Source organism: Acomys russatus, chromosome X, assembly GCF_903995435.1.
Source record: "Acomys russatus chromosome X, mAcoRus1.1, whole genome shotgun sequence".
Taxonomy (NCBI): Eukaryota; Metazoa; Chordata; class Mammalia; order Rodentia; family Muridae; genus Acomys; species Acomys russatus.
This window is the reverse complement of record NC_067169.1, coordinates 25,259,544-25,278,875: the sequence shown is the minus strand read 5'-3', so window position 1 is coordinate 25,278,875 and position 19,332 is coordinate 25,259,544. Positions and strand designations below refer to the sequence as shown.

Here is a 19,332-nt window from a genome sequence, read left to right as displayed (position 1 = left end):
TCCTAACACTTCCACTAAAAACATTGTCATTATACAATATTTATCTTTTGCAGATTGGCTTATTTCTCTATTTCATTTGCTATAATGTCTTCTGGTTACATGCATATTGCTGCAAACGATAGAATTCCATTTTTCTGGCCAAATAGTATTCCGTTGTGTATATGTACTGCATTTTTTTATCTGTTCATCAGTTGACAAACATTTAGATTGTTCCCATAGCATGGCCCCTGTGGATCATGTTACAGCAAGCATGGGAGTTCAAAGGTCTATTTAATGTACTTATTTTACTTCTGGATCATATGACAGTGTTATTTTCAGTTTTAATAAGTTTAAAAAACCTATTTTTTTATGTGTGCTCCATTTACATGAGCATGTCTACATGCATGTAGGCACCCTAATGTGTGTATGTTTGTGGAGCCCTGAATTCATGTCAGGAGTCTCCCTCATTTGCTCTCCACCTTATTCATTAAAGCAGGATCTTTGAGATGAACCCTGAGCTCTGCAGGGCTAGTTTGTCTAACGAGCTTGCTCTGGGGGAGTCCCTGTCTCCTCCTCACCTGGGACTACAGGTGACCTCCATGCCCATCTAGCATTTGTTTATGCGGGTTCTGGGAATTGGAGTCCCAGCCTTCATATTACCTGCTACATGTTACATGATGGGGAATTTCACCATTGATCATTTACTACCCATTCCTACCTTGAGTTTTTGGCTTTTTAAAAGACATCTCCACACTGTATATTGTTGGTGGTGGTTTTGTTTTGTCTTGTGCATTGGCTTATAATACTGTACCATATAAATATGTGCATATACTCTATATGTGAAAATGAAAATAATTAGGCTGGTCATACTGGTGTGCTCCTATGAGGGTGGTTTTCTCCTATAATACCCACACTCAGGAGACAGAGGCAATAGTATTGCAAGTTTGCAGTCAGTGTGTAACATAGAGCAAGACCCTGTCACAAAAAATAAAACAAGAACATATTTATGTAACATAAATAACAAAAAAATTAACAACCATCAGCTAACATAGGGGAAAAAGGCCTATGTTTTTCCTTTTTCTTTTTATGCTTCTGACAGAAAAGAAGAAGAATTTCTCTATCTACTGCTCATCAAAGCTTTGCTTAATAGGCCAAACCTTTAACTTTTCAGAGCCATCTACATGTGCAGTGGACTGGGCCCAAGGGAGGACGGTGAAGTTTCTTATAAGAGCAGCCTTTGGCTTTACATTGCAGACTGTGGAAAGATGAGTAAGCACCAGGATTTCAAATTGCAGCCACACCTTTCTTAGGTAGTAAATATGAGTGACTGACTGCAGGTTGTTCCTGGGCTACCAGTTTGCTCTTCTCCTCTTTACCAGGCCCGGGATATACTTTATACTCTTTAGCGATCATCTTCTACCAGTTGGCAGTTAAGTGACAGTGTTTCATCAAAGCTGTGTGCTCTTCATATTTCAGATAAGTGCTGTTTGTAAAAGGTCAGATTATTTGAGAAGCCCTGTGTTTTGTAAAGAAGCAGAGGTGTGAATGCAAATGCCTAATTGTCAGAATCACTATACTCAGCTTTGGAAGCGAAGCATTCCCATAAACCCAACTGAGAAGTTTCTACCCTTGTGAGTGATTTGAACCTCCTGACCCGGTAAACTGCTCTATTCTCCCACAGCCTGCAGTGGGCTGCAGCTAATATGCCAGGCAGCATTCTACACCCCTGTACTAATGGCCTTGAAAGGGAGAAGGTTCAAAGAGGCTTAGTTCCCAGGCTTGCTAATGAGCATAAGGCCTCTTCACCCTAATGAACTGGTGCTTGTGTGGGATTCTTTGTCATCTCTTTTTGAGGAGAAGGCAGGCAGGGGTTCACAAATGCAGTGAGGTATTTATGGGAAGGGGAACATTCAGCTGTGCCACCCGAAGGTGGCCTGGAGGGGAGCAACAAAGCTGGCAGAGGTCATGCCTGGGCCAGCGGGGCTGTGAATGTGAGACAAGACCTCCTGCCTGCCAGGCCTGTGGCTAGCAACAGTGACAAGCCTGAGATGGGATACTTTAAGCCAAATAGGGATGCACAGGTTTCCTCAGCAGTCTTTAAGTAGTCTTTCCAAATTGTTTTCTAAACTGTGATTATCTTTGTTAAAATGTATCACATGTATGTGATAATATTAGTCATTGCTATTACCGCCTTCAAAGGGGTTCCTAGATTGTTTTCTTTATTTCTTTCTGCCTCCCACATCCCATTTATGGATTAAACAATAGATGAATAATGAACATATGCCAAAAATACTACCTCTACCATCATCATCTTTATGAGATTACTGTGGGTTTTTCCCCCCTCAGGAATGTCTTGGAAAATAATGTTCTGAATTTAAGCATAATTATTTCTACCAAAGTGCATGCATTTGAGTTCATATATACTTAATGTTCATATTTATAGTGAGTACATCTGCACAGGTGAAAAGCCTGGCCTACTATTGCAAATGCATAGTCTTTAACATGTATATCCATTCATATTTAAGTTCACAAATTCAAAGTCATAAATGATTATAGTTCATTAGTGACAGGTTCTGCATTTTAATTTTAACCAAAGGGAAATCTCATCTGTGACACGAGATTACTCTGCTCATACACCAATTACAGAAAGTCCAGTTTCAGTCACTTGTCAGGTTGGAGCCAAAATTGTGAAAACTAAAATCAAACAATAAATATTTTTTTAAAAAAAGAAAAGAAAGCTGCCACTTTCAACAATCAGAACTTTGAGGAAATGCTAGGCTCACGTTTTTGTTTTTTGTTTTTAATCATTTGCCCCCAGTAAAGAGAGACATTTGGAACATACACACACATTTTCCATTCCATGTCCTGTGTTTAGAATTATTTTGAGATGCATTCAAAGCTGACAGCCCCCCATCCCCCGCCCGACCCCTCGTGCTTAATTCAATCTTACGTTCTGTTTCCAGATAGCTGATCAGCTTCCTTGGATTTTGCTGATGACCCCAGAGAGTTTTGCCTGAAGATGGAAACACTGGAGTCGGAGCTGACCTGCCCTATTTGTCTGGAGCTCTTTGAGGACCCTCTCCTGCTGCCCTGCGCACATAGCCTCTGCTTCAACTGTGCCCACCGCATCCTGGTCTCTCACTGTGCCACCAACGAGCCTGTGGAGTCCATCAGCGCCTTCCAGTGCCCCACCTGCCGGCATGTCATCACGCTCAGCCAGCGAGGTCTAGACGGGCTCAAGCGCAACGTCACCCTACAAAACATCATTGACAGGTTTCAGAAAGCATCTGTGAGCGGACCCAATTCTCCCAGTGAAACCCGCAGGGAGCGGGCCTTTGACGCCAACACCATGTCCTCTGCCGAGAAGGTTCTTTGCCAGTTCTGTGACCAGGATCCTGCCCAGGATGCTGTGAAGACCTGTGTCACTTGTGAAGTGTCCTACTGTGATGAGTGCCTGAAAGCCACTCACCCGAACAAGAAGCCTTTTACAGGCCATCGTCTGATTGAGCCTATCCCGGACTCACACATCCGGGGGCTGATGTGCCTGGAGCACGAGGATGAGAAGGTGAATATGTACTGTGTGACCGATGACCAGTTAATCTGTGCCTTGTGTAAACTGGTTGGGCGGCACCGCGATCATCAGGTGGCAGCTTTGAGTGAGCGCTATGACAAATTGAAGGTTAGTCCGATCCGCCTTAAGCCAACCCCTTTCTGCCAGCAAATGTCATGGAAATAAGAAATGTATTCACTGCTAGCTACATGGCAGGTGAAGGTTTTCTCTTCACCTTTGTTGTCTGATTAGTTGCAGCATGTTTTGGCAGCCTATAAACATTACACAATGAGGGTGTCTTGTAAAAGTTGACTGCTGCTTGTAGTTTTAGTGTTGTCAAGGTGAGGGCAAATTCTAAAAATCTGGATCATTTTCAACTCTTGCAGTTTGTTTGGATCGTTTTCAATGTCTGCAGTTATTGCAAAGAGGAGAGCGAGAAAAGATGGGGGAGGGAAAGGGGAGAGAAAGAGGTGATGGACGATAAAAAAAAAATCTATCTTGTGAGCATTTATGGGCATTTATTTTCTTCATTCATCCAGGAAAAGTAATTTGCTCACATTGTACCAATTTCCGTAACTATACAAAGAAAAGACTAGAAACAAGAATGTCTATAGTAAATGTCTGTACCAAATGCAGGATTTTAGAAGACATGTGACCTCCTTGTATAAATGATATACGGTTTATTGGTGAACTATCATGTTCTGACAGTCTCAGGTTTCATGAAAACATTTCTGCGTGTATAGGATTCTTTTATTGAGCAAGTTTACAGGCAAGGCTGTCCGAGCTTCATCCACTTCTAGTATGAAATTACCCAAAATCCAGCTTGGGGGATAGTAATTAATATGGTTACATGTTAAATTAAAAAAAAATCACTTTCTAAATAAGGTTAGAAAGCACCAGGGAAGAAAAAAAAAAGCTATCTCCTGATGTCTGTTCAACTTCAGTTGACAGTGGGTCTAATTATTGCAAACTCAGCTGAGAGTCTGAGTTAGGTATAATGCTCATCAGCTAATTTTAGATCACAAGACACTAATTAAAAGGAAAGGAAGTATAAATTATATATATACCGAAGACCTTCCTCTCAGGGAAAACATAGCAACTTGTTGAGCAAACAAAATGAATCAGATGATCCAAAGAGTATTATTGTTCAGAGAATATCATCACCTTTAACAAATGGTTCCTCTCCCTTCTCTTGATGTTAATGAGTGCTTGTATTTACTTGGGTTACATAGTTGATTTTTCCATGGTGAAGATTAACGAGCCACATCTGGGATTCAACTGTGTGATTTCTTGACACAGTGAGGGAAGTTGACATGCTAGAGTGAATCTCTGCTTCTAAATGTCACTAGGGGAGCAAATGCAGTACCTGCACAGCATGCCTCGCTTCAAATGTCCAATGAGTGAGTGGCTGCACTCCCTCTTTTGACCATGTAGAGGAAGTTTGCCACAATAATTTAGGTAACTCAGGCAAGGGAGGGCAAACACCCATTAGATTTCATTGCACTGCCCTGTTGTAACAGAGAAAAGCATTGTATTGCCAAAGTGTATAATGGGGAAAAGAACATACATGAAATTATGACTATGTCAATTGTTCAAATTTCCATATGGCTTTCAGTTTGTAAAACTCAAGGTGACTGGGATGATTGAACAGAGGTCTTTCATCTTCCTTCCCTCCTTGTTCTTTATTAATAAAATGCTCTTTTGATTAGATTAGGGATTGTTTGTTAGAACAACATCATCATAACGAGGCTGCAGATTCAACAACTTCCAGGCTTGCTATTGACACGTGGTAATCACGTTCTACTCCGTGTCTGTGTGCTGTCACAGCACAGTTATTAATTATTTACATAACATCTTCAAATTTATGAGAAGATACTGCAGTAGCCATTTGTGTGATGAAAATGCAAGTCTTCAGTCATGAGTCTAGTAATTTGTCTAATCAAGCCAATGAATTACCAGTCATTGATATTGTCATAGAAAGGACTTGACAGCTAACCATATTGTATATTTTATTTTCTAATTACAGAAATATAGGCATATAAACAACATCCAGCGCACTGAAACAAATGTGCAGCTGTTCACCAAAACATGTTTATGAGCAATTATTTACAGCTATTCCATGAAATGTGCTTTTAAGCATTTGCATGGATAACATACCAGCAGAGTATGTTTTTAGAAACAAACATGTTCATGTTAGAATAAAAAAATTCATAAACATGTAGGATATTTGGGAGGTGATAAGATCTTAGTTATCACAGACTAGGGAACATATGTGCTTTCTTGGTTTGCTTAAAACCTAGTACAATATAAATGCAGGGTTTTTAAAAAAAGGAATTAATAGCATAATAACGAGAATCAAACCAAGGAACAGTTTTCAGTGGTTATTATATTGGTCTGAAAAAGTAAACTGTGCTCCATGAGATTTTTTTTTATTGATTCAGATTTGTGCTGATATGATTGCAAAGAATAACTTTTCCTTTGATAATCTAAGTTTGGGGGAACATTCTTAATTATATCAGATTTCAGTATAAAGGATCTATTTTTCTCTGGAAAAAATGAAATGTGGCTGGGCATGGAAGTCCATGCCTTTAATTCCAGCATTGTAGAGGCAGAGGCAGATAGATATCTATGATATCTATGAGTTCAAGGCCTGGCTGGTCTTCACAGTGCGTTCCAGGCCAGCAAAGGCACTTATCTTAAAAAATAAAACAAAACAAAAACAGAAATGAAATGTAGTTCTGTATATTGACATCTTTACCTGAAGCATGATAAAATGCACAGAATTTCAACATGTAGAATTCATGCACGTAAAATCTTCCGCATCTCCATAGAGAGACCCTGTGTAAAAGCCAAAACATTAGAAATATCTTTCAAATCATTTGGAAGATGTCATTTCAGTAATCTGCTGCTTTCAGGGACTATGCATGATAAACACTCATGGGAAAGGGAAGCAATGAGAAAATTAAGCTCACAATTCCTGAACTATTGTTTTGAAGTAATAAGAGAAGTCTTCCTGTCAAACACAGGCTCTAAGTGAGGCATAACAAAACATGGACATTTAATGACATCATTTTAATTGAATTTTAAGAAGCCCTCCAGCCCTACAAACTCTGGTTAAAAATTTGATTTGTGAACCACATAGCTGACATACGAGAGAGTTTAATAATGCATTCTAGAATTTCCAAGAAATTACGGTGCAGCAGTTCCTCTCTTACTGTGCTCACACATCACACTGGACCTCTTGTTTCTTTTACTCCAGTTGTCTTTCACTTACTCCTTTCAAACAAGCTAAAACTGAAGTTTGAAACTGCTTTTTCTATGTTCACTGTAAAGGCTGTCTGTTGGAGTTTCTTCATGCAACACAGCTTTCAGTGGATCAGCCCACTGATATTTTCAAATTATTCCTCGGAAAGTTCCAGTTAAAGCTCAACTTTCTGTATGTAGTACTTTGTGTATGGAGGCAGAGATAGGAAATTTTACTCTTAGGTTTAATGTGTTTGATACAGTGTCTCACTATGTATCCTTGTTCTCCTGCCTCAACAATGTAAGTATAAACTATCATGTCCAGATCAGGTTCTAAAAATTTAAAAGTCTTTCCCAATTTACAGTAATGGTGTGAGGAGATATTGAACTACAGATTGTTTTCCTTTCTTATAATTTCTATGATGTGTTTCTACTATAAAAATATTAATATGCCTAGGCCTGGTTGTACAGGCTTGTAATCCTAGTGACTCTATAATAGTTATTCTCAAGCTTTGTAATGTTGCAACCTATTAACACAGCTACTTCATAACTGTAATTTTGCTACTATTATGAATTGTAATGTAAATATCTGATATGCAGGATAAGTGATATGTGACTCCCAAAGGGGTCAAGACCCACAATTTGAGAACCACAGCTCTAGGGGCTGAGGCAGGAGGATAGTATGAGTTCAAGGCTAGGCAAGGCAACGTAGTTCGTAATACACGTTTAAAATAAGAACTAATAGAAAGGAATGGAGTTATTGCTCAGTGAGAGGAATGCTTGCCTAGAATGTGAGATGCTCTGGATCAAATGGAAATACCACCAAAAATCCTATTTATGTATAATGCAGGCTATAGTTCAAGATGTGTGTGTACACATGCATGCATGTGTGCATGTGTGTGTGATATGCATTCATGTGTTTGCTTATTTTAATATTTGAATCTTCCGAATATTTTTAGTATTCTCTTTATGGAGGATAAGCAATAGCAACAACTATAGCAATGATAATTATGTTCCTAATAATCTTAATATTTTAACTATTCTTCTATTACCTTAAATGTTTTAATTATTCCTCTTATTACATTAAATATTTTAGTCATACCTTGGATATTTGGTAGATGATTGGAAATAGTTAATAGACCTGATGGATTCAATGAAGTTCCAAACATATGCATTTATCTATATTAAGTTAAATGTATATTGAATATGAAACCATATTGCACATAGTCTCATTTACGCACACAGAATTGCTTATTAAGTATTAGTATGCCTGTTCATTGTATCGTAAATTTCCTATGGTCTCAATAATTGGTCTAGTCTACTTAATCATGTTGTCACTTAGAGAAGTACATTTAAGCTTTCCACTAAAGACAGTGAACTTTTATAAGTTCTTTTCATATCACTGTCATTTTTCTTATTTCAAGTGAAGATAGTTTGTTATTAATAACATATATGATTATAGATTCTTGAGAGTTAATGGATAATTAAGTTAATATCTCTTTATTAAGTGAAGGTAATATGTACAGAAACAGTCACCATCTTCATGGAGCTAATAGACTAGTAGGGAAAACTAACAGCTAAATAATTTTTTTTTCTGCTAGTAGAGTAAGTTATATTGTGTGCAAATCAAGGACACAGATACCAGTCTTAGAGATGGAGAAATTCTTCTCAGAAAAAGCCATCTTCACATACCACTTCCAAGTCTGTATTAGAAAACAATGTCAGGTTTAGTAAGTACCTATAAAACTCGTGCTATCCATCATTCCAGTTTGACTTTTTATCACATACATATCCTATTTGTAATCAGATACAGGCTTATGAAATAGTTCACAAGTATTTTAGATTAGATTTTAATTTAAATTATATACAGTTTGTATCATATTTTGCCACATGGTATTTTAAAAGCTGAGTCATGTATTTTCTAAAATGATTTGGTTATATGTGTGTGTGTGGGGGTTGTCTCATGAGTTCCAACTGTCTCCTTCAAAAATCCAGTTTCTTTTTGTGCATATTTCATGGCAACATTTCTATAGTCTACACTGTATATATTTTTAAGTATTCCCTTGTGGTGAAAACAAGATTTTGAAATATTTGTGAAATACCCAGAAATGGTGTTTTAATTTAATTCCTTTGGTACAAAAATATTTATGTTGGAGTGGGAAGAAAGCATCTCCAGGGAACTGTTCTTATGGTAAAGCTCAAAGTCACTTTCCCTTCCCTCCTCCTTTTCACCTGTCTACTCTCTCATGATTTCCCTTTCCTATCCTTCATTTGCAGAGAGAAATTCACTATTGCCTGATGACCTATTATGATTAGGATCATTTTTGTAAGCTCTGGGAGTTCAGGAAAGTGCACAGAAAAGTACACAAGGTACCTCTGAGTCATGGGACTGTGTAAACAAGTGTAATAGTTGGGCACATTACTTAATGTTCCTGTGCCCCATTTTACTCATCTATAAAACAAGGCTAGTAATGTACTGTGCTTGCTTTTACAGAAACATGGGAGAACAAAATAAAGTGTTTCATGTAAACTCTTAGCATTGTGCCAGGACCAGAGGAAGCCTGCAATATGTCAGAACTACTTTAGAAACTCAGAGTCAGAGTACGTGGACACCAGCATTTCACTGGCTGCTCAGTACTATTTTAGTTACTGCTTGCCATATTTATGTGTGAGATAAGAGCACATGTTGTTCCTTTAATGTATTTTGTAGTTTTATTTCAAAAGTGCCTTGCCACAGGTAGAGGCCTGCCAATTATAAGCACTTGTTGTATGACATGTGCAGAATTGATTGATAGGTCAGACAACTGTTTTGGGATTCAGAGGAGGAAGCGATGACTCTGGTGTTGAGTAGACAATAAGCCTCATTTCAGGGTGGTGGGATTTAAGCTGTGTTGACAGACGAGTGGATTATGCATCAAAGCAGGTGAGTAGAGTCTCTGCACATGCACTGGGCCAGCAAAGACCTGTCTGTAGAAATAGACAATGAAGCTTAGCACCCCAGACAATGCTGGCTAGCATTTGGGGTGCTAACTGAAAGGCAAGAAGAGATCATATCGGAAGAGACATCTTTAGGAAAGATTGCGAAAGTCTTTGAACGTAATGTTACGAGTTTGGGCATTTTAAACTCCTGTCCGTAAGATAACGGTGAAATAATTTTCTTATGAAGGAAGGCTGGTGCAAAGTATGTTTTATGGAAGAAATGTCTGATACAGGTAGTGCAGTAATGTTCCCAAGGGAAAGAAAAGCATGAAGCGACAATTGCACTAGTTTTCATTTTACAGTCTGTTTCAATTGACCTGGTTTTCCCCAGCTCACAACCTAAGTGACATTCAAAGTCCTGTCCTCAAAGACTAAGAAGCAGCAGTGGGTGTAACTAACTGCTGCTTGGCTTCTGGATGCAGGCATTAGTGAAGTTCTTTTCCAGCATTCCTTGCACACCTAGGTATTATGAAGATGGCATATGGCTGTCTCTTCTGGCTTTTAATTCACTACAAGAAGAATGCAGTTCAGGGCCCCACACCTACAGCAGTGACATTTTAGAGTTCATTGGAGTGCACACTGTTCTGTCCACATTGTATACTTGTGATAATTTAGACTGAATGTGGTACACAGAGTTGTCCCCCGTACCACCTAGCCATACAGAACCTAGTTCCCCGGTACCCAGTTTGTTCTTTCTCTTCCAAACTAACAAGGCCAACAAAGGCAGCATTAGTTTTAAATGGTCTCCTCATTTTTGAGGTTTTGAGAAATATAAGCAGCAATTTTACACTAATTTTAAACACACACCTGGCCTGGCTGCAAGCCACCATCCTAAAGGAGGAGGATGCCTTCCCACATACTCTGCAAATTACTATAGAGATGTGGCTTTGGAAGAATGCCGCTGAGGCCATCAAAGATGTCTTAAAGACTTCCCCCTGCCAGCATTTTGATAGACTGATTACCTTGAAGAGCCCAGACCTCATGCCCAGAGCTGGACTCATGTGTACATCCCAGGCTACCTGAGGACACTGTAGCAGAAAGACAATAATGCTAATTTACAATTAGTGTTTTTCTTTTTGAAGGTTTCAAAGAACAAACCAAAAATACAGATTCACTTTATGATCTGGACTTTTGAGCACAACCCAAGTCTTTTGTGTAGCCATTGGGCATGTATTATTTTTTTTGAAGTGAGGAAAACACATTTTTTTGGTTTGTTTCTCATCAAAAAAGAAAGTGTAAAGTATCAAGTGTAAAAATCCGCTTGTAGTAAGTATTAGATGAGCATCAGGTCCTATTTTATCTGGACTCCAGTCCAAGCTTCATCTGTATAATCCAATCATGAATTTCTTGTCTGTATCATAAGTTACTCAACAGTTATAGGGTTGAGTTGTGTTTTTGGTCCTTAATGTGGGATACTTTGAATGCCTATTGCTTAATTCTAAAAGCTAGCAGAAAATTTGAATTGCCCTTCATCCTATACAAAGCTAAGTGGTGAAACTGACTTTTTAGAAGCAGTGAGTGCTGAGTGGAATGAAATGCATTTAGACAAGACCATTTTAAAGATCACAGGCAGGTGTTGCTTATTCATGCCACTGTTTGAATTTCTCAATAGCGAAAGAAAGTGAAGCAGGCATATGGCTTTTTGCCTTGGCTGTTACATTTTGGCATACCTAGATAGGTAAGAAAAAGATTGGTCACAAGATATGCAGGAAGCTTAGATCAGTTCTAAGTCAGTGGTACTGCCCAGTTGCCTTTGATGTGCTAGCAAGAGAAGAAGTCCTGGGCTCTGTCACCTCAGCTGTTTCCCTTACAGTGAGAAAACAGGAGACAGTCGCTGCTGGCTGGTGCCCCAGGGGAAGACAGCTCTGGAGTGAAAGACCTCAAAGAAAAGAGGCTTCTGTTCCTCTGTGGTTCTGGGTGTGCTTTTGTAACAGTCATATAGAATGCATAGAGTAGCAGTGGTGTCATCTGCCTCCAGCCTTATTATATCTCTTTGCTTTTTGTTGACCCTATCAAGAATATATTGAGTTTTACTCACATTGGTATTAGATGAGGCTTCTTGTTACTGAAAGTGTGTGAAAATCATTAAAAGCACCTATCTGCTCTGTGCCTTTACAAATGTTCTTTTTCTTATCTGCTTTATCAAATTCTCTTCTTTTAACTAGGGAAAGTAAACCTTTGTCATTCACCCAAGGAGAATTTCTGTGTAACTGCTATGAGATAAGAACGGGTAAATTCTGGGAAGGCGGAAATGAATAACAAAGATAAACCACTGCCTCCAGTGTAGAGAAGTAAAGATCACATGTCATAAGACCACATAAAAGAATCATAGAAAGAATTCCAAGGAGGTCAATCTGAGAAATAATTTTCAGGGTGAGTAATTGCTGAAGAGCACTGACTGGTGTTGATATCTATAGTCTGCCTAATTCTAGAAGCTGAAAAGTAGCTAAAGGACACCGACATTACTTTCTTTGGAACTGCAGTTTAGGACTCAGCTTGAGGGCTCTGAGCCATGCTAAAACCTTTTTATTAAAGATCTGCTGTTCAAAAGCTGGACAGTCAGCTCTTCTCACATGCTTTCCTCAGAGGTCGGATAGCCTTCCTGACAAGGGGAATAGGTCAGAGAAAGAAGCCAGGTTCTGAAGCAGTTGCTATGATTTCCACTTTGAGAAGACCACCTCTAGGAAGAGAGAGATGAAAGACCAACTCAAGGAAGGGCTATTGTGTTACTCTGGCCAGCTTGGGGGGCGGTGGGGGCCTTGATTTATCTGTTACACGATTTTTACAAAGTTGGGCTTTAGGACAAATACTCTGACCTGGTAGAGAGTTCTTATTTCCCTCTCCTTTAACCCTTGACATTGATATACAAGCTCAGTTGCTTTTGTTTGGTGGGATCAATTTCCTGGCAAAGAACAAAAGGGGCAGGCTTTCACTTCAGACTGAGCATGGTTGGTTGCTTCTGGAAGCTCTATGAGGCCTAAACAAGAAGAGATTAAAGGGAAGTGTTCCTGCCCAGGATTTTCAAACCAATCTGTACAGGGTCTTAACAAATAAAGGTGGCATTGACTTGTTTACTACTCAGCTCTTTAAGTGAAAGTGTTGGTATAGATATTTTCTTCTCTAGAAAAAGGCTTGTAGGCCTGGGCAGGATGGTAATAAAAGGAAATAGGGTTATCTTTCATGAAACTGCTTTAAGTTTATTTAAGATAAGCCCCAAGGATATTTGTTGGTTTTGATACCAAGAGCACACTTTTGACAGACATTTGCAATAAAGAAGTAGCATCTGTAATTCTTTAGACTGACAGCTTGCAAAGCACATTCAACTATTTATTTGATCCTTGGAAAAGCCATATACCTCCTGCACAAAAATATATTATTTGCCTGCTAGTGACCATGAGAGTGTTAAATGAGAAAATATAGGCCCAAGTGTCTTGTTTAACACCTAGTTTACAGGAACATCTTAATGTATAGGAACCATCTTAATGTTGTAAAGCATGAGGCCATGGAAAATTTACAAAGCATTTTGGTGAGGACTTAGCGTGTAGCTCAGTGGAAGAACACACACACACACACACACACACACACACACACACACAGAGAGAGAGAGAGAGAGAGAGAGAGAGAGAGAGAGAGAGAGAGAGAATGAGAATGAGAATATCTACATTCAGAGAACTTAAAGCTTAAGAATTTGAAGTCCAGTCTTGTCCTTGACTAATAACTAGTACTATTAAGGCAGAAATAACCAAGACACAAATGTGGCACATTTTAAAACTTAACAAGGAGGAAAGAAAGAGAGAGTATTTTTGCCCCACTTTTATCACCTGTGCTCCATAAAAAGAGCAAAGAATTCCCTTTACTGTGGTGAATATGACTGAAGTGGGCCTACATTTTATAGTAATGTAAAGAAATAAAAATACAGTTCAAATGTGCATGTCTCTATGGAATAATTTTTGTCTACATATAAAAATATAGAATACTCAGTAGATCTTCATACCCAAGCATTATGTAAATGAATGAATCCTATGATCCTTAAATTCATTTCATAATTTACAATATGACTAATTGCCTTGCCTATAAATGTACATTTAGAGGCTGGGTAGATGGCTCATTTAATAAAGAGTTTGCCAAGGAAACACGAGAACATGAGTTTGCCCCTACAGCACGTGTTTGGGGAGGAAAAAGGCAGGCATGGTGGCACACCCTACAACTCCCATCCACAGACACACAGAGAAAGCCCTGGAGGAGGCCTTGTTCCCACGCATGTTGTGATTCATCAGCTCTGAGGCAAACTGAAATCTGATTTTTAACTTGGCCCTTATCTTGCCATTTTAGAGTTCTGTGAATTTAATGACTAAACACAAGCTGAACTTCTCAAAGCCTACTTTCCTGATCTATAAACCAGAGATAATACCTGAAAAGTCATCCCTATAATACTTGGACCAGAAAAATCAGTGAACAAAAGATGCATGGTACTTCCTCTTTCAGTTCTGATTGGCATTCTTTAAATGCTTGTATCTTTCCTTCCTTTTGCAGATTTTAAGCCTTTTCTATAGTTCTACAGACAAAAATACATTTTAAAATTGGACCATATATTTTAAGTAAATTAAAGTCCTTCCATTTCTTCTTCTAGTAACTCTTGATTATTGTTAAAAGAGCAAACCGAGGTTCCTGGTGGAGCCTTATAGTTTAGCTTTGCACAGTCATCTTATCTGCACCATTCCCTGTGTCCTTTTCCACCCATGCTCAATGGCCCCCATTTGCCTATTATTTTATAAGCATTCTTAAGCCCAAGTCTTCCCTTGCCAAATATTTTTCAACTTCTCAAGTCCAATGCATATGTCTTACAGTTATTTTATATCTAATTATTCATTTTTCAACAACTGGAACACTAAAAAAATTCATACATGGTATTTTATCAGCAATGAATATTTGTAGAAACAAGTGGAAAAGGCTGTAATAATTTAACCTGATTATAGTTTCTATTATGTAGGCATAATTCTCCCATCAGATAAAAAAGAAAGCCACAGCCTGCCAGCTATTTTCTTATATATCAAATATACAAACAGTTAAAAATATTCCTTTTCAGGTCTCCGTGTTCCTTTCTAAATTTACAAATTCCTTCCCAAATAGTTTTTTTCAAAAAAAGTATCTTAGAATTGGGGTGTTTGGCTTAATGTTAGAGCTCTTGCTTGGCATGTGCAAGACTCTAGGCTCCATTCTCAACACCAAAGGAAAAATATAAAAAAGAAAATCTTTTCCTTCTCAAGTCTCTGATGGAGTTTAGTTTTACAATTAAGCTTACTTGTTTAGGAGTTAAGAAGTTTTTAGGCCAAGATAGATATTTTAAATTGATAATGTGATACACTAGGTATTGATTTGCATTCAGAATTTTAGACGCACCAAGATAAGGAAGATGTTTGCTCCAAGGTTGCCAAATACAAATAGCCAAAACACTATATATAATATATATTATATTTATATATATATAATTCCATATTGTGCCATGGTTCTTCTGGCAGTAGGTAGTTTATTGTATATATGTGTAATAACATAAATGTATATGTAAATTTTTAAAAAAAAAATTTAAAAAGAAAAAGTCTTACTAAGATAGTATTTGTACTGGGCCTGGTGGGCTAGGCCTGTCCCAGCAACTCAGGAGACTTGTACTTCACTCTCAAAATAAAAATGTTAAATTTGGGCAGAATGTATGCATGTGAGAAGGCTTGGATCTCACACTAGCATTGACCAAAAAATGCTAATAGTATAATATAGGTTCTAGTACAAGAGATAAAAGTAATCAGTGTGCTGCTGTGACAGCTCATTGGTAACATGTTTGCCAACCATGTATAAGGTCCTAGATTTAGTCTCTGCTACAAAAAAAAAAGACTATTAGTTCAGGCAGAAATAAGGGGCGTAATAAAATATCATATAAATAGCATATAGATATTTTATGTGTCTATTTCATCTTTTCTTGCCTCAGAAAAAAAAGTTTTCTTTAATTAACTTTGAGATATAATGGTGAGAAATCATGAGTCCCACTGGGAAAATTTATAATCCGTTATTTTACTAGTCCAGCTCAGCAAAGAATGAGACTGCTGCTATTGACACCCTATGTGTTGAGGTCAGGGATGTGGTAAAACATCCTAAAGGCACCGGCTATACCCCACAGCAGAGAATCATCTGGCCTCAGATGTCAGTGGTGCAGAGGCATGAGTTATGCCAATGGTGCAGAGGCATGACTTGAATTAACATATCTTTGCCAACAATGCAATGGCCAGTTTCAGTCTCAGAATCATTTACTTATTCCTGTGACCTCTAAAACCAGACTATTTTGAGTTGTAGAGTCCAGACTTCACAGAGATCACCCCCTACCACTGACTCATTGGATCTGTAGTCATCCCGAAAAGCAGGCTGGCAGCCTGAAAACCACCTCAAAGCTCAGAACACATCAAGCTCTTTCCATTTTGTGCACCTCTTAGCTCTTTTCTAAGCAGTCTGGGCCTGCACATGCCCTCTTTCTGACTGTTGCAGCAATATTTAAATCTCTAAAGGCTTAGGAAATATTCTTTAATCCCTTCCCCAAACATGATTTGGGTACTTTTGATATTATCTGCTATCCCCCAGACTTCCTAGTGTTTGGCAGCTTGTTCTCAGGAGTGTCTTCCAGGTGTAGCTGTCTGTGGCAGAGACAAGAGAGCCTGGGGCTTTCCTCTAAAGTGGAGAGTCAGACGAGAATTGGTTGCCAGCTGAGATTGTCACTAAAATGGCTTATATTTGATGTGTAACCATTTTCATTGTGATATATTTAAAGTAAAGTATTTCCATAGATCAAAAGTTAACTCATTAAACCTGTTAGTCTAATTTAACTCTCTTCCAAAGTAACCGTTTATATTTATATAGCACTGTATCTTGATCTGTGCCAATCCACAGATTCTCAACTGTTCAAGTGCAGGACTTGGAACGTTGTAAATCAAATGGAAGTTTTCAATGCCAGGGCTGAATTCACTTAGGCATGATCTCCAAGTGTTTGTTCCTCTTGGCAGAGTCTACTTTCTTCACAAGAAGTTTATGCATAAGAGCACTAAACTCTAAGGGCCTTGGCGATGGTCTGCTCTCTGAGTTCCCCAAGTTGATCACCTCAGGCAAGAAGGTCTGTCTGGACAGAACACAAAATTCTGCAGTATAACTAACTCTGGGGACTTCCTCTGTGCCCAATTGCCCTGGGGATTCTGATACATCAGCTTGGTGGACCAACTCCCAGTCCTTCCAGGTATGAGTAGAGAAACTGAGCCCCAGATTAGTTCCTAAAGACAGAAATCAGAAAACATGGAAAAGGGCCAGCTGCTCTTGCTGGCATATATGGTCTCTGTCAACATTGTCCAAGTGTACTGTAATGTGAAAGCAACTATGGACACACTACAGAATGGCTGGGTTCCAGTGACAACTGTAAAAACAGGTGGTCAGCCAGATTTGACACACAAGACAGAGTTTACCCACACATAGCTCCAATTTCCCAGTTGGTTACTGGAAGTCCATATGGTAGGCCACAGACATACCAACCTTGAAGAGATATTCTTTTTCCTTTGGATGCAGTCTATTTTGGAGGTATACATATAGCTTGTGTTCGGGAGAAGTTTAGTCCATGCCTTTATACAAACTAGGCAGCTGTCTTCTGGAGTCTGTAGGTTCTCACAGTCCAAAGCACAGAACACTTTTGTTTACTGTGCCTTTCTGAGAGGTCTGCATTTTAAATGGATTGGCTATTTTTTTTTAATAGTAGTGTTTCTAATGGAATAATAACATAGTAGGACTATTCTTGTCAAAGATAAAGTTTTAGCCATAAAGTCAGAGACTGAAATGATATGGCTAGATGACCAAAGTCAGTCTTCCTCCCTCCCCCCCTCCCTCCCTCCTTCCCCCCCCCCCCCTCTATCTGGTGTCAGAAATGAAGCCTTCATGGTTTACCTTTTGGAGCAGTATGTGTTTGGATCTCATGACAATTTTAGTCTTTTCTTCATTCTGTACAACTTTTCTTCCAAAATATACTCATTGAAAAGGAGATCTGAAAGGTTAAAAAGCCATCAAATCTAGTAAAAACTGGGAGACTGGTTGTTCTCTGGCAGTTATCTCAATAGCAACTTTTAAGAGAATGTTATTCTAACCCTTCCATTTCATTTTTGAAATTATAAAGGGGCTTTCTGTCCATTTCTTGAAGTGACTAAAAAGAAAAGGTAAAACAAAATAATATTTCCCAACTAAATTATATCCCTCGCTGTTCCTACACTGGCTTGATCAGGGGGTAGCATTATTGAGAACGACCACGTAAAGGAGAATCGTAGATAAAACTCTAAAGAAAGGAGGAGTCACAGACAATAACATAATATATAGATGCATCACTGGGACAAAGACATCACACGTAGTAACAGCATAGAAAAGGACCTTACATTTATGAGAAACTGGGATAGATTCCAATAATCCTGTACTCAATTTTCTTATATACATAAAAGTGACTCCTAGGCTTTTCCATACAGTTAGCTTATGCATAGAAACAACAGATCGTGTTCAACATTTTACACATGTCTTCTATACAGTTCCCTGAGAGGTGATCATTAGTTTGCAACCTTTAGAAGTACTAGAACTGTGGTTGCAACACTTTTATCTTTGACACCTTCTTCATTAACCTACTTGGCATTATTAAGTTATCCCTATTTGTGTTCGGTTAAAGGTGATTTGTAGACTCATCAACCTTAATTTGAATTTTTGCTCTGCCTTAGATAAGCTTGACCTTGAGAGAAGCATTCTGAACATCATTAAATCAGAGTTCCTAAATTAAAAATAAAACAAAAAACCACTAAATCTAGGAAGATCTACCTGTCATAGCTCATGTGAGAAGTGTATATGAGATTGAGCTAGTAAAGAATTAAGAAACCTGATTTTGCAAAAAATTTCAACAAACACTAGCATACTATTATCTTCAGTGTGATGATGATGATGTGATGATATTTTTTGCCATAACACTGCCAAGACTTCAAGCTATGTCTTCTTTGCCAAGTGTCTGTGTTTAGAAGTATATGAAATTATGCAGAGGTTTTCTTTGTCCTATAATGTGTGATGACAGAAATACCTAAGTTTATTCACTCGACCCTAATAAAACTCTACCACTGCCTTAATCTTTGATACCCGAGTCTCAGAGAAGCCTAAGTTTCCCACTTCTGATGAGAGTTATATATCCCTAAGGGATTCTATGAAGTAAAGTGTCCCAAAAGGGACACCCATGACAAGGGTGGAATATGTGACAGTCTCTGAAGCTTAATTTGGTCTTTATCTCAAGAAGTTCTGAACATGAGATTATTTTTGTACCATAGATGACAGCTGTAAAAAATACGGCAAAAAATGTTTTGTTTGTTTGTGTCACAGCACCATTGAGAAAACAATGACAAACATGATTTTAAAAAATTATATAACCATAGAGACTGTGAAAAGTAACAACCAGGAAACTCTGAGTTGATGGTTCATAAATGGCTAAAATATAGGTAACATCTGAAACATAAACAATGCATTTCAAAACATATTCACCCAAT

The 19,332-nt window shown here is 38.3% G+C and overlaps 1 protein-coding gene across 6 annotated transcripts in view; it reads left to right on the top strand.

Annotated features, from left to right (window-relative positions):
- The window catches only part of Mid1 (midline 1), a 351,166-nt gene that overhangs the window by 234,449 nt on the left and 97,385 nt on the right, over positions 1-19,332 (top strand). For 5 of the 6 annotated variants that reach the window (XM_051141306.1, XM_051141311.1, XM_051141310.1 and 2 more), the window contains exon 2: positions 2,943-3,658. In XM_051141306.1, coding sequence (XP_050997263.1) covers positions 2,999-3,658 — 660 coding nt within the window. In that variant the 5' untranslated portion in view covers positions 2,943-2,998. The remainder of the gene's footprint in view (positions 1-2,942; positions 3,659-19,332) is intronic. The other variant, XM_051141312.1, reaches the window with a different exon arrangement.